This window comes from Ovis canadensis, chromosome 3, assembly GCF_042477335.2.
Source record: "Ovis canadensis isolate MfBH-ARS-UI-01 breed Bighorn chromosome 3, ARS-UI_OviCan_v2, whole genome shotgun sequence".
Lineage (NCBI taxonomy): Eukaryota > Metazoa > Chordata > Mammalia > Artiodactyla > Bovidae > Ovis > Ovis canadensis.
The window spans coordinates 124,402,332-124,417,941 of NC_091247.1; the positions used below are offsets into that span (position 1 = coordinate 124,402,332).

The 15,610-nt window shown below is 42.4% G+C and overlaps 1 protein-coding gene and 1 long non-coding RNA gene across 3 annotated transcripts in view; both read left to right on the forward strand.

The window, feature by feature from the left end:
- The first annotated feature begins 477 nt into the window (after positions 1-477).
- LOC138931498 (uncharacterized) lies at positions 478-2,539 on the forward strand. Its single transcript, XR_011446586.1, has 3 exons — positions 478-647; positions 1,362-1,488; positions 2,307-2,539. It is a non-coding gene; the product is annotated as an uncharacterized lncRNA (long non-coding RNA).
- A 135-nt stretch (positions 2,540-2,674) lies between these two features.
- The window catches only part of TMTC2 (transmembrane O-mannosyltransferase targeting cadherins 2), a 436,273-nt gene continuing 423,337 nt past the window's right edge, over positions 2,675-15,610 (forward strand). For both annotated transcript variants that reach the window (XM_069584133.1, XM_069584134.1), the window contains exon 1: positions 2,675-3,467. In XM_069584133.1, the coding sequence (XP_069440234.1) occupies positions 3,385-3,467 (83 nt within the window). In that variant the 5' untranslated portion in view covers positions 2,675-3,384. The remainder of the gene's footprint in view (positions 3,468-15,610) is intronic.

Sequence of the window (15,610 nt, forward strand, 5' to 3'; positions counted from 1 at the left end):
TTGTCATTTTTTTTTTCATTTTAATTGTCCAGATATTTATAGGTGCTAGGCATCACATGGGAAACAAGACTGATAAGGTCCCTGGTTTCTTGGAGCTGCTCTTCTGGTGTTGATTCTAGATACACCTACGATGAAGAAATTAATGCAGGCAGATGGGATAGGGATCGCTGGTGGAGAGGCTACTTCCTAAAGTGTGGGCTGGAAAAGCCTTTCTAGGCAATGACATTTGAACCAAGACTTGAATGCTGAGAAGGAACTGGAGAAGGTCTGGGTAGAAGGCATTCCATGTGGGAGAAAGTAAAGTGTAAATTCCAGAGGAACAGGATGTCTGTGTGGCTGGGGCACTGGAGCACAGTGAGATGGGGAGAGTCACCGGGCCAGATGGAGGCTTGGCTGGTTGTGGTAAGGATTGGGGTTTTATTCCATGTATAACAAGAAGTCACTGAATATTTTTTTTTCTCCCCTAAGCAGGGAGTTCATAGGGTTTCAAAAGAATCCTTTATTACCTGAAGTTATAACTGAGGAGCGGTGGAAATTACAGAAGCAAGGAGACCGCTTGGAAAGCTTCTGCATTAGTCCACGATGGGAACGTGGGTAGCTTGGATGAGGACTGCAGCAGTGTGGTTGTGATGAGATGTGTTTCGCAGGTAAACGTATGGGTTGTAGTTGATAGCCTGAAGGATAAGAGGAAGTTGGAGAGAATGAAAATGAAAGTGTTAGTCACTCAGTGGTGTCCAACTCTTTGCAAGTCTATGAGCTGTAGCCTGCCAGGCTCCTCTAGCCCATGGAGTTCTCCAGGCAAGAATACTGCAGTGAGTAGCCATTCCCTTCTCCAGGGAATCTTCCTGACCCAGGGATGGAACCCAGGTCTTCTACACTGAAGGCAGATTTTTTACCATATAAGCTACCAGGGAACCCTGGAGAGAGTAATAATAATAATAAATAATAGTTACCACTTATATTTAATTTAGGTAATAAGGGCTTTACATATGTTGACTACTTTCATCTTCATAATTATGTGCCCAGAGAGAGGTATTACTATCATCACTGTTTTATAGGTGAGAAAACTGAGGAACAAAGAGGTTAAGTGACTGGCTAAAGGTCACCCAGATGGGAAGCACTAGAATAGGGACTCACACTCAGGCATCTGATTCTAGAGAAGCTTGATCTTCTTCCAGTGTCCTAGGATCCAGTATCAACAGGTAAGTGCAATGGAGAGACAGAGAGGGCCTTTGATGGGTCAAACTTTTTGACAGTGGGCAGAGGTTATGAGGTTAAAAAGAAAGAAAAAAAAAGGTAAAGATCAGCCCCTACCTTTACAGATACAATTCCCTCTTATGTGCATTTACTTTTTTCCCAAGGCACAAAAATGGAACCATCGAGCATGGCACAATATAATGAATATTCATGGTTTCATCTATGTCTACATCGATTTCCTCGTGAACTCAGGAAAAGATGGAGCTTTGTTTTGCAGACACCCAAACCACGGTACTTGATTTTCAGGCCACTGTTAGACATCCTGGGGATGTGGGTGGTGGGGGGTGGTCAATTTCTCCAGGCCGTTTTGGAGAACTTGCTGGTTAGGTGCTGGTTAGGTTTGAGAGGCGGGGGAGAGGGGAAGTCGGCCTCCCCGGGTCAGTTTTTTATGCTTTGCGGCTGCTAAGCAGCAGGGGGCGCTGCAGCAGTGTACTTCGTGGTCCAAGGGAGCCGCTCATCCAGCCGGAAAGGCCAAGTCGAGAAGAGGTGTGGCAGGCAGCCCACGGTCCTCTTCGGTCCTGCAACTTTAGTACCCAGACCTCGTTCTCCACAGACCATTCTTCTACACAATATTTCATCATGTTGGATGCCTTCCATCCAGTCCTGCATCCGGGCGGAAAGGAAAGGGCATTAGCTTCCAGTCTTTCTAGGTTTAAGCATAGCGCTGTGCTGGGTCGTTAAGACGTCTCTTCTCTGTGTTCGTTCTCCCAGTCCGACTGACAGTTCCCTTGAAACCACGAAAAGCCGCCGCAGCTGCGGGTACGCCTGGGTGCGTGCTAATCTTTTTGTCCTCTGTTGGGGTCCTTTCTTTTTAAGCTAACTGAGGGACTATTTCCCTCCCCACCCGTCTCTCCATTGACATTCGGGACAAAGGTCGGCTCGGAGCTGAAATCTCTCCCTCCTAAGATGCCCCCTCAAACTCGCCAACCCCCACTACCCACCCCATTTCGGCTCCTGCACAGTGAGGGTGTCTGACGCGTTGCGTGTGTGTTCGTGGCGACCAAGTCTGCAACACTAGCCAAACCTGTTCTTCCTCTCCCGGTCCCCAGAAGTCTCTCCAGCTGACCGGACTTACGCCTGGCATCGCTTGGCACACGCAGCGCCCGGGGTTGAGATCCTGCTGGTGCCAGGCGCCGCCAGGCAGCAGCGGAGCTAGCGACCGCGTCCTCCCGGTCTCATTTCTCCCGCGCCCAGGGCGCACTCCAGCTACCTCTTTGGGCTGTTTTCCAGCCGTCGCCCCTGGGTCCCCGCGGCTTCCCAGACTGAAATCGAAGGTGAGCGAAACGGGGGGAGGGCGGGAGGTGGGAAGGCGGAGCCTCCCGCCCGGGGAGAGAGTGGGAGGAGCCTCTAGCCTAGGGGGTAACGTGGGCGGAACCTTAGGGGGTGGGTCTGGGTGGGGAAAGGGGCGGGGCGATCCGGGGATGGAGGGTTGGCCACGCAGGCGCGGGGGGACAGCGCCGAGAACCCCACGCGGGAGCTTCTGGAGGCTCCAGCCACCGCTTCTCACTTCACTGGATAAGGGGCTAGGGCCGGGAGGGGAGCTAATAAAGAGTGAATGAGCTGCAAGCCGCTGTGGCGGCCGGAGTCTGCCCGAGCGGCATAGGAGCCGTGCGCCCGCGAGGCGGCGAGGGGAGGCGGTTTGCCTTGTCCCTCCCAGCCGCCCTTCTCTCTCTCTCTCTTCCTCCAGCTGGTCCCAGAGCCCGGCTCGGTCCGGTCCCTCTGCCCCTACCCCGCACTCTCCCACCTTCTCCGAGTCCCACTCCGCACCTAGGGCGTCCCGCACTGCCATGGGTTAGGGTGGCGGCTACGAGCCGCGCGAAGGACCAGCCTTGTGCATCCGCCGGGGGACGCGGAGCCCGAACGCTGCTTGCCGCTCGCCGGCGCAGGGCATGGGGAGCGCGGTGTGAGCCCGCACCCGGGGAGGACGCAGGAGCTGCGGAGCCGGGCGAGGAGGAGGAGGAGAGCGGTGGATTGGAAGGACCCGAGAGAGGAAGGAAGGGTGGGGAAGCGAGGGAAAAGTGAAGCTGGGAGGAGAAAGCGGCAGAAGGTGGGGATTGATGCTTCTGTTTTTTGTTGCCGCTGCTGCCCTCGCGCTGGGAGCCGAGCCGGAGGGAAGGCGGTGGAGAGATGATTGCAGAGTTGGTGAGCAGCGCTCTGGGGCTCGCCTTGTATCTCAACACCCTGAGTGCGGATTTTTGCTATGATGACAGGTAAGGGGTAAGAGGAAGGGGTGACGGGCTGCCTGGGGACTCCGTGGTGGCTTTGAAGCTTCCCGCTTTAAGGCTGGAAGTGCATCTTGGAGGGACTATTCCTGCACCTGACGGCTTAGGAGACGCGTAAACATCCGAACCTAAAGCAAACATTCGGGATGCGGGCGCACAGGGCGGGCTGGGGGAGTTTGGGTTCTTACTTTGCAGCAGGTTCCTCTCCCTTGCTTCTAGACTGTTGGCAGACGCTTAAGTTTCTTAGCGGAAGTCTCAGCAATTTGGGAAACTGTTTAATGAACGCATTAAAAAACAATTCTTAGGTATTCCTTGGTGCAACAAAAGCACATTGAGCGATTTTACGTCTGGGCTGGAAGGAAGCTGCTCCCTGCCCTCTGATTGATCTTCCCTGTAACGTTTCCTTTTATTGATGGGACACTTTTATTTCCCGAGGTTGAAACACATTTGACAGTTGCCCAAATAGTGGAGAGATCGCACTGTTCCAACTTTCCCTTTTGACGCGTGGTGTACATTACTTTGCGCCATGGCAGTGCTGCGCCCCCGCCTCTCGCACAAATCAATGGAGTATTACTTTATAAAAAGCCTGGGCCTTCATTTCTGTTTGGGAGTTTTACTTTCGAAGTTAGCGATTCTTTTGTGCTAATTGGGGGAAGAAGACGCCCCTAGAGACTGAGGTTGTCTTCTGCATTTGGGTTAGTTTGGGTGGCTAATGAGACCTGAACTGTGTTGTCAAAGAAACTGCATCGATTTCTGGGAAATGTCACAGTTGTCCTCGTGTCTCTACCTATTTTTTTAAACGTTGTTAGTGTTTAGAAACTGATGAAAAGCTCCATTAGGGGAAATTCCAATTTGTGTCTTTCCGGTGACTTAATCTGGTTACAATGAAAACAGATGCATAATTAAAATATATTGGGGAGAACAGCACGCCTGGCTAAACTTATTAACCGTCCTGGGGTGTTTCATGCTCCATTGAAATTAAACCATCCAAAAAGTGAGCACAGATTTACTTTGACAGCTTTTCAGCAGCCTCTCTGGGTTATGGAAAGAGAATGGATCCCCAGGGTCAGGGCGAGGCAGGGAGTGAACTTAAGCAAAGTGGTTGACAGGGAAGAGGAAGGTAGAATCTTCTCTAGATGGTGATTAGCCTGATTCTATATCCTCTGCTGTGCCCCCTCTCCCACTTAAAAGCGTGTTCCTGGTTGTAAGCGTTAAGTCACCAAATCTTGGTTCACACCCTGGTCTGTTACGAAATCCCCTGGTAATAGATGCAAGAACATCCAGCAGACCCTTCTCAGTGCCTTTTATGTGAGTGTCTATCAGATACTAGTTGATAGAAAGCCTCTGGTAGACATAAACTTTTCCTTAACTTTCAAGCAATGTGCATGCGGGCTTTGGCAATTATGCTGCAAGCTCTGAGAAACAAATGGTCTGTGTGTAAGAGTGATATGAGCTGCTTCTGTTCCCTCCAACTTTGTGTTACTATGCACCTGCTATTTCTAGGGTACTGGCAGAGAAAACTCTTGCTTTCCAGAGTTGGGTGACTTTTCAGTAAAGTGAGCTCAGGGGAGAATCTGGGCTGTTATTGGTACTGTTGGGGACAGTTTGAAGAGTAAGTATTTAAGCCAATAATTAAGAGCTTATATAAGGAAGTAACACTGTAATACTGTAACTATTGTAGAACACTGATAAATCAAGCATCACTGGCGTGGTTACTCTTTATTGCTGTCCAGTTCTTTAAAAAGTAGTCAGAAGAATCTATCCAACAAAGATTAAGGCTGGAACTCAACTACATTTGAATATACTTTTCTCTGTAGACTTAAAGTTTATTTTGTGTTCTTGACTCCTGAGTCAGAAGTGTTAGTGTTGTAACTTGGACAGAGTGTAAGTATGATGATAAATTAGTTGTGCTTTGATAGTTGGCAATTGTTGTAAGTTCTTTACCTGCTATAGATTGAATGGAGTGTCAAAATTCCTGACATACCTAGCTACATAGATGAATTCAATGTGATAGTTTGCCCATATCATGTAGTTGATGCATGCCCAATAGATGATATATAGATAATATATACCAATATGATATTGAAGGCCTGTAAATATAAATTATAGTTAGCTACAATTTGAAAAGTGTATTTGACTCTAGTTTTCCTAGTAGCAGAACTGTGTGTGTGATTACATATTTTTCCGAGTATGAAGTCTTAACCAGTATCCCTTGGTTTTTATGAATCCTAGAAATTATGAAGTACGTATGACTAGGAGCGTGAAACTTACTCGGTGTCTGCATAGCATGTTCAGGTAGTTCAGTACCAAGGTGAGCTGTAGATTGTGACTTTCCATGTAGACTTTCTGACCACTGCTCTAACTCACTGGTGTGAGAAGGGGAACAAAGCTGGGAGTGGCAAGTGGAAATTGTAGGAGGATGGTAATGTGTTTATTTCCACCACTCCATTTCAGACTACAAGGACTCAGGTGTGAAACTTGTTTAAACTACATCTGTGGTTTCTGCTGCTTCCCTGCTTTCCCAGCCCTCCCCAAAACTGTAGTGAAATATGGTTTCAAAGGAGAGAGCCGTACTGGGAGTGAGAGAGCAGCTCAAGGAGAGATGACTTTTATGCTCGACTTGGTTAGTGAAATCAAGACTCTGCATTTTAGCTGACGAATCTGGCATTTACTGTAGGAGGGCTTTCTATTGCTTCAGCTTAAACATTATTGCTGTGGTACTTCTCCAAGTTATCATTTCTTTTAAATATAGTGATCAAGTTTACTTTATAAACTATATATGTAATTACATTCAGTGTTTGATGTAGCTTGGTTGAAATTAAGTGGTAATCTGAAACCTTCTTTTAGCAAAATCAATTTCCCTATGGTAAAATTTAATATTTTACAAGTGTTTCTGTGCTAAAGTTAAGAATATGTCTCTAATGTGATGAAACAAATAGTAGAAGAGTGGAATTCACCATATCTGATGAAAAAGCATATATGGTTTCAGCTTCTTCCCCCTCTCCCCTTGCCTTCAATCTAGTAATAACTGTATTGAATCTTAATTTGTGGTTAGAGTATAATTGGAATTATAAATATACAGTCATTGCTAAATTTTAAGTCATGTTGCATGTGAATTCTTGAAGGACCGTTTCATTTTCTGGAGAAATTTAATTTTAGGCTAGTGGGGAAAACTTGCTGACCCAAATTTCTCTGCTCTCTGACATATTTGTTGAGGATAACATTGCATCACTTTCCCTTCATCCTCTTTAAAAGTCCTGTTATGTTTTGCATAAGATAACACCAACAGAGGTGTCAGTTTACTTCAAAGCAACAAAAGTAAAACTATAACTGCTGTTTCCTACTCTCATTTCATTTTGCACATGTCTTCTAATTGATGGCATGCTTTTTATAGTAGATAACAAGTAAATAAGTTAATGCCACAAATTCATCTTTTTATTCTAATGTGACTAAAATAACATATTAGTTTAAAAAGACAATTTTGAGTTTCTGAAAGTAGGAAATGGGCTATGTGGCCGCTTTGAAAAAAATTTTTCTTATTGCTCATTCTGCAGTTGTTAAACTCAACCATGATCATTAACATTGTCTTTGGGTTTCTTAGTTACTGGTGTGCAGTAATTGTGTAAAACTTGGTGAAGCAACTCTACAACAGGAATTTCTACTCTTGAAATCAAAACCACCCCAAATTCTCAATAGCACATTCCTAGTTTAGTTATTCATCTAGATGTAAATGTAAATCTCAGTTTAAAAGTACTCATTTTTTTCCTGAATGTCATAGTTTCATTAACAGTATTTAAATGAAGAAACAGAGGATTTAAAGTATACACACAAGTTTTTTTTTTAATATATGTATTTCTTTTTCTAAAGATATTAAACTGGATTTTCTACTTGATCTTTTAATGTTATTATCAGTTTGGGCTTTTGACTGGGTATAAGAATTTCTTGTGAAATGACCCGTTCCTCTAACTTCTCTGTAAAATGTTCTCTCTAGTAAATTTGCCTTGGACCAATCTGGGTTTGTTATCTTAAAATTGTAGTATGTTCAACCATTGAAGATGTGTCTGATATTTAGTAAATGAATGTTTAGAAAGAATTACTATAAAATCAAAGTAAATAAGAAAGAAGTTTGCTTTGCATCTAAGGTTGTCTTTTCAGGTCTTTACTGGAAGAAGCCAGTGTGTACAAGAGTGTTTTTTCATTCTCATTTCTTTCCCAGTTGAAAATGTATTGAAAAAAAAAAAAAGGCCAGTGGATACAATTTACAGTTTATAAAATATTTTATAGGACATTTTATTTTCTAGCTAAGTTTTGACTGTTTAATCACGTCTATGTGGAAAAAGTCATTTTGCTGTTTGAACAAGTACATCTCTTAACAGTATATTAAAATTAAGTGAAGCCTGTATGGATTGCTTTGCCTTACCTCTGTTGAGCTTGTCACATGGGGTTTATCCTAGCAAATGACCCAAATACAAGCACTGAACGGACACGCACAAATGCCATAGGGAAATTTCTTGCCAGCCATCTGTCTCTTAGTTGCTTTCACATATAAATGTACTGTATTGGCAGAGGCGGGGGGTGAGCTGCCTGTATTATTGCATATTATCAGTTTACATCATCTTGTCATCTGCACTTAGTTTTTCAAAGCTAATGTACCTCTGTAGTAACACTGAATTCCCTGCTGCTATAATTCTGAAAGAGCTTCAGCCTTTTGGATTCCAACATGAGTTAAGAGCAGTTTGGCTTGCTAATCTCTTTGTTGCTGTTTAGCATGCTAAAAGCACCTATTTAAAATGCCCTTGATGGTGCAGCTCTTTATCAGAGGTGAAGGGTATGTTTTGTTTAAACCCGGCACCTTCAAAATACTGGGAAAGGACAAAGTTTACCCTTAAGGTGCTCTGGTAAATGTGTGTCTGACAAACCTACTTTCTTATAACCTCATTATTCTCACCCAACATGCTTTTAACACACTAATATTCATCTCTTAAGTTTTTGATTCTCTGTTGGAAGCTAAATCTTATATGAACTTGGAGTCCTTCCTTAAATGGCTTCACAAAATTGACGAGTGTGGCAGCCTTGATGGAAAGGACAAGTGGGTTACTGAATGTAATGACCTTCCCTCTATGAATAGCTGTCTTCATTAAGAGTCTAGCTGAAAAAGAGTAGAGAGCCCATCCCCAGAAGCTACATCCGTCTGCTTTTCATGGGATGAGAAAGGCGTAATATTTTGAATCATTACAGGTGGACTTATGCACAACGCTTGATGGTTTCTTTAAAGATTTGATCTGTACGTGTTTTTGAGCAATAAAGGGCTACATTCATTAATTCACTGATTATAAACACCACTAGACATGGGCTTCCCGTGTATATGGTGCGTGGGACAAACAACAGCTGTTTTCCCTTGTCAGTAAGCGTCCCTACCCGCCTGTCCTTTCCTTTCCTGTACTTTTCCAGGTGCTTGTATAGTGTTTGAATCTGGGAGTCTGATGATAGACATAAAAAAATGCTGATAGCTTGTCCTTTAGCACAGTTGCAATTGCATTGGCTCATATTTATTTTGATGGATACTCACCGTTTTAAACTTTCACTGGGCTTCTGTTGGCTTCTTTCCCAGAGCATCTGTGCTGAGGATCCATGGTAGATGGTTTGAACTGGATTTATTCTTGATTCAGTGCTCACTGGCACCTTATTTGTACCCGTGGAAGCTTTAGAATGCTTTTGCCACATGGCTCCTTCCTGTTGCCCATGTCAGTTGTTTTCCTTGAAGGTCTGCATCGGCTGAACTCTTTGAATTAACTGGATTTTGCCTGGCTAGTCATAGGGATTGAAGACTTTTGTGTCAGATATTATTTGGGCTGTATTTTCCAGGTAGTTAATTCTAACAAGATGCAGCACTATCAAATTTCTATTGATCTTCTCCTCTCTGACAATTTAACTTTTCAATTGTATTTGTCAGTTTCTCTGGTACTCAAGGTTTCTTAGAATAAAAGGTATAGTTGTTTGTTTAAATCTTTTAGAGATTTTTTGGGATTACCATTTTGGGTTCATCCATGACCTTTCTTCTTTATAGTTAAGTGGGAAAGAATTGAGTAAGCCCATCTACTCTGGAGAAATTTGAAGAAAGTAGGAACACTGAAATGATTTATTTTCCAGATTCGACATTAAAAGTTTTTATCATGTTTTAAAAGTAGTTTATCTTACCTATGGGCATTTCATCAAATACAGTTAATTTGAGTAACTAGAAATGATTATTTTAGAGATGAGATGGAGAGAGATTTTGAACTTGCTCATGTCTAAAGGATTAATTTGGAAAAGAGATAGAATTGAAAATTCTAATTCCACCTTTAGATTCCATTTTATTGTGGAAATAAGTGAAATTTTATATACATTTACTTATTCCAAGGCTGTATACACTTATCCCATTGCTTGAGGGCGATGCTGACGTATTTGTTTTAAAAGTACCTTAGAACATCGCAGAGGAGATGCTATTTGCTTTTGATTATTTGGTTTAAGCTTTTGTTTTATGATTTCTTTGCCAGGGCATTTTGTGATATCAGAGTGAGGCCGGATCTGAAGCATGGCTCAGCATATAGTTCTAGTCAAGAAAACTGGATAAATTACATATTTGTCAAATGAAACACACATCAGTGCCCTTGGAATAGCAGCTGTGTGGTAGGTGTTGAGGCCAAATAAAGTATTTCTTTCCCTTTGTCTTGGATGATTGCCCTTTATTTCTGTGGAATTTATTATGATCCATGTGTGATTATTCCTCAGGAGCATCAAGTTAAAAAAAAAGTTCACTATAGGCTTATGATTATGGTTTAACTAGGAAACAATGTGTAAAAATATTGCCGTGGGGTAAAGGAATTTACTGACATTTGAAACTGAAAAATTCACAACTTTCGATGATGAAAGTGTTGTTTTCCTACTTGTCATTCCAAGGATTATTGATTTCTTTAAAAGTAGAAAAATTCGACTGTTCTAGCCTAGAAATTCTCACTTGGCATCATTTAGGAGTATTTTGACTTCAAAGGATGTGTTATTTGCTGAAAAGTGGCCACTGGGGCAAAATATGGCTCTTGACATTTTGAACATTGTTAAATGATGGCACTGAAGTATTTCAAACAGTCATGATTCAACATTGTTTAAAAATCCAGTGGGAAAAAATGGCAGCCCATAGAACCCTGCATATTTGGAATTCTTTGGGTATTCATTTTAAATGCAGTTCACAAGTTTGCTTTTTACAAAATGCAGTGTTTCTTTCTTTCTTTTTTTTTTTGTTTTTGTTTTTTAAAGAAAGATGAATAAGGCTAGTGAAATTTTTACAGCTGGGTCTTTTGGAATTTTGTGTTCTTTTTTTCAGTTGCTTATAAGTATTCTATAAAGGGACTGAAAAGATGCAGGCCATAGCCTTGTTTTTTGTTTTCGCTTTGCTTTCTCAGCTGGGTTATATGCCTATATTCAGAATATTATTATAATGCATATTGTTATTCAGTATTTATTATAAATCCAAGATCATAAAAGTAGTTTTTGAGCGAGGCAGATAAATGAAAACACTTGGGGGTAAGTAAACACCTTGTCTTTGTTAATTTCTGACTTGTCTCATATCTACCATGCTTTCTTTTCTCTTTGGGATATCTTTTGGATTAAAAAGTCAGTAGTCTGACTCTTTACAATATCAGTGCATGTTGAAGTGACATTCCTGCAAATTGTGGCCTCCACAGGGGTGCCTTGGGTGGTGACTGTAGAGATTACATTTTAGGCTTGACTGCTTTTCACAGTTTGGAGGGGACACTTGTCATTATAGAGCCATTTGGGAAAGGGGGGGTAAGCTGACAGCTGTGCTGTTCCCCTTGGGGACCTTTCTCATTGTTTTCTACACTATCTTTTGTCCATCTCAGCCCTCCTATCTTCAGGTTTTTAAAGGTGTTATAAATACTGAGCCTCCTGCCTTGGATTGTAAAAGATATCTTAAGGTAGAATACTTGGGTCCAAATATTTTGTCAAGTGTACTTCTTTTAGAATAGGGTGTTTCTCTCCTCCTCCAAGTAATTAACTGCAGGACTGCTTTCCCAAAGCACAATTGAAAAGAGCTCATTTTGACAAAGCAAGCTTCTAATGACAAATTTCCCAACTACAAATTTGCAGAGGAAAAGTTCTCCGATGATGAAGAAGTTTAATCAGGCAAAAAGACATTTTTATTTGCAGAAATAGGCCCTTTAGAGGGAGGTAATTACTTATAGCTGATGTGAAAAACTAGTATACCTGATTTCATTTGGTAAACCTCATTTAAAATAGGAAGGTTATTCTTGTTATTCTATTGAAAGGGAAAAAATGGTGCTGTTGTATCATTGAATTTATGTTAAAGAAATAAGGTTTTACACTTGAACCCACTCTTATAGGGATATGTACTGACTTAACCAAAGAAAATGAATTTGAGATTTGAGAAGAAATCTGTTATAAAGACTTTAGTGTCCAGACTGAAATTATCAACTGTAGTTTGCCATGCTGCTGCTAAGTTGCTTCAATTGTGTCCAACTCTGTGCAAACCCATAGATGGCAGCCCACCAGGCTCTGCTGTCCCTGGGATTCTCCAGGTAAGAGCGCTGGAGTAGGTTGCCATTGCCTTCTCCAATGCATGAAAGTGAAAAAAGAAAGTGAAGTTGCTCAGTCGTGTCCGACTCTTAGCGACCCCATGGACCGCAGGCTACCAGGCTCCTCCGTCCATGGGATTTTCCAGGCACGAGTGCTGGAGTGGGGTGCCATTGCCTTCTCCGTAGTTTGCCATAGGTATCTTCTATTTAAAATATCCATTGAAATGATGTCTTTTAGGTTGCTTCCTCCACCTCTATATTTTTAAAAATCTTTGCATTTTTCTTTTAAAAACAATAGTATTTTTTGCTAATAGTATTCCATGTTGAACAGAAAATGAAATTTCACTGTTACTGATGAATATGTCATCAACATAAAGTAAACCATTTCTATGAGAGACTGCTGCTGCTGCTAAGTCGCTTCAGAGACTAGTACCTACTTAAAAAAACAATTGGGATATAGTTGCTTTACAATAGTTTGTTAGTTTCTGCTGTACAGTGAAGTGCGTCAGCTGCTGCTGCTGCTGCTAAGTCACATCAGTCACATCCGACTCTGTGGGACCCCATAGACGGCAGCCGGGGATCCATATATCCCCTCCCTTGTGGACCTTCTTGCTCCCATCCACCCCTCTCAGTCATCACAGAGCACTGAGCTGAGCTCCCTAAGCTATACAGCAGCCTCTCACTAGCTGTCTGTTTTACACATGGTGACCTATGTATGTCAATCCCAATCTCCGAATTCACCCTTCCTCCCTCCTCCCCCAGTGTTTCTGTTCTTTAGGTCTGTGCAGCTGCTTTTAAGTTCAGACCTGGTATGACGTTGAGGATGCCTGTGGCAGGCAAGCGGGCTTAGACCCGGTCCTCTCTCATAACTACTTCCCCCTCCATACCCCACCTTCATCCTTTGATATGGATGATTATCTTTTAAAAATTCTTCTCAAATGCTTTTTAAATTTTCAGTTTCTTTGAACCACATGAAGGTCTTTATACCTCTCTTAAAAGCACATTTTCAAGCTGAGGTTCTTGTTGGATCTCTTTCCATCTATGTATGTGTATATGTATTTATTTCTAGATCATTGCTTTCCAAACTTCAGTCTACCTGCTTAGCACCTGGGCTTGTGAAAATGCAGATTCTGCCTGGCTCCTGTCTAAGAGTCTGCATTTCTGTCATTCTTAAGTGTGATCAGTGCTGCTGATTCATGTAATGTACACGTTAGCTTTGTGTGTTTTACAGACATTTGGAAAAGACTGCCTAAATTCCTGGATTAAAAAAGATTTAGCATAATCTTTTATATCTCAAAAGCATATGAGTTTTGCCTTTTTATTTAATCTCTTTGTTTTGTTCTCATATTTGCTTAATCATGACATCTTTAAATTGATCATAAGCATTTGAGATATTATATATATTTTGAAAATGTAGAGAGCCTGCTAAAATCTAGATGATCTCTACTGAAATATCTGTCACTGTCTTGTATTAAAATGTCATCTTCTTTGTAGCATTGCTGTGGAGACAGATGTTGGGTTCTGATTTTGACAAACTGATAGGCAGTTGCCTTAGGCTTATGACTTGAACAGATTTGTTGTTGTTCAGTCGCCCAGTCGTGTCTGGTTCTTTGCGACCCCATGGATTGCAGCACGCCAGGCCTCCCTGTCCCTCACCATCTCCCGGAGCTTGCCCAAGTTCATGTTCATTGCATCAGTGATGCTGTCCAGAAACTGATGTCTAAACGAGACTGTAGTCAGTGCCTTGATGAGTGGTACTTTTATTGAGCAATCCCTTGTAAGGAAACTTGGCTTACATTGCATGAAGAGTCTCTATGTCAGGCAGGCAGCAAAATATAGACAATGAGGCAGCTGAAAATAGCAAAGAGATTTATTAATGATATTCAGGCACTGAGTGATACTACTGGATGAAGGTATATCTACCTTTTTAAATGTGTTAGAAATGCTTGGGCCCCTATGATTTTTTTTTTTTTAACTTGGTACACTATATCTTAACCTTTGGAGTTTTTCTGAATAGGTGAACTCCTTATATATCTGAAGGTTTACATGCCTACTTAGTAGAAATCGTTTTAAAGAATTTATTCTAAAGTAAGTTATAATTATTTCTTTCTTTTTGAAATACTGCACTCTGTCTACAGTGCTGAAAGAAAGTAGGCCAACAGAAGAGAGTAGCATTTTAGTCTCGGAATTAACACTTTATTAACTAGTACTTGAGGTGCTAAGCCTCTAAAACGTGCTCTTCTAATTGATCAGGAAGTGCAAATAATGATAACAACTGCCAACCACAGAGTGAAGATCAAATGAAATAGTCTGATGAATGTTTTCTGTGTGTTTAAAGAGATGCAGGAAGATACAGTTAGAGGGTGCTGGACCAGAGGATGAATGACTCGGTTGTCCCTGAGTGGTTGGCAGCTCACTGTCTTCTCACCTGAAAACAGAGCTGTGTTCTCCATCATGTCCTTGCTCACTTTTTCATTTGGAGTCAGTGGTTGAACTCCTGCTGTCCCAGCTTCTGATCCCCCACCCTGCCACACCCCGTCTCTGCTTCTAATCTCTGTTCACCCTTTGATCAGTTGTCCCTGGTCTCACCATGGAAAGCAGGTTTTGTTCTCATCTATACCTTTTCTCCGGAGAAGGCAATGGCACCCCACTCCAGTACTCTTGCCTGGAAAATCCCATGGGCGGAGGAGCCTGGTAGGCTTCAGTCCATGGGGTCGCTGAGGGTCGGACACAACTGAGTGCCTTCACTTTCACTTTGCACTTTCATGCTTTGGAGAAGGAAATGGCAACCCACTCCAGTGTTCTTGCCTGGAGAATCCCAGGCACTGGGGAGCCTGGTGGGCTGCCGTCTATGGGGTCGCACAGAGTCGGACACGACTGAAGTGACTTAGCAGCAGCAGCAGCAGCATACCTTTTCTCCAATAGTTTGGCCACCTGATGTGAAGAGCCAACTCATTGGCAAAGACTCTGATGCTGGGAAAGATTGAGGGTGGGAGGAGAAGGTGGCAACAGAGGATGAGATGGCTGGATGGCATCTTCGATGCCATGGACATGAGTTTGAGCAAACTCTGGGAGATGGTGAGGGACAGGGAAGCCTGGTATAGTGTAGTTGTAGTCCATGGGGTCGCAGAGTCCGACACAGCTTTGCAGCTGAATAGCAATGATTCCTTTTCTGTTGCTTTCCCTATGTTGCTGGTCTCTGTGCTTCTTTTGGATAGATATTCTGTCCAATCTGGGTACTTTTTTTCCTTCTGCAAGGTAAAAGGACCAATTATAGTGCCTCGGGTGTGAATAATCTTTGGTACTCTGGTTCTGCTTCTAGGGCGTACTGTTACTGGGTACTCATGGTCTCTCTGTTCAATAAAACCTTTTTTCTTTTGGGAGTATGTTCAGAGTCAGAGCAGTACTGGCAGCCCAGTGGTTAGGAAAGACATATGTCAGATAAGCTGACGTTTTTCCTGCATTGAAGTGTTTGTGTTAATCAGTGGTGTATTGAGAATTTCCAATAAGTATGCTTAGCACATGTACTGGAGGGTGACA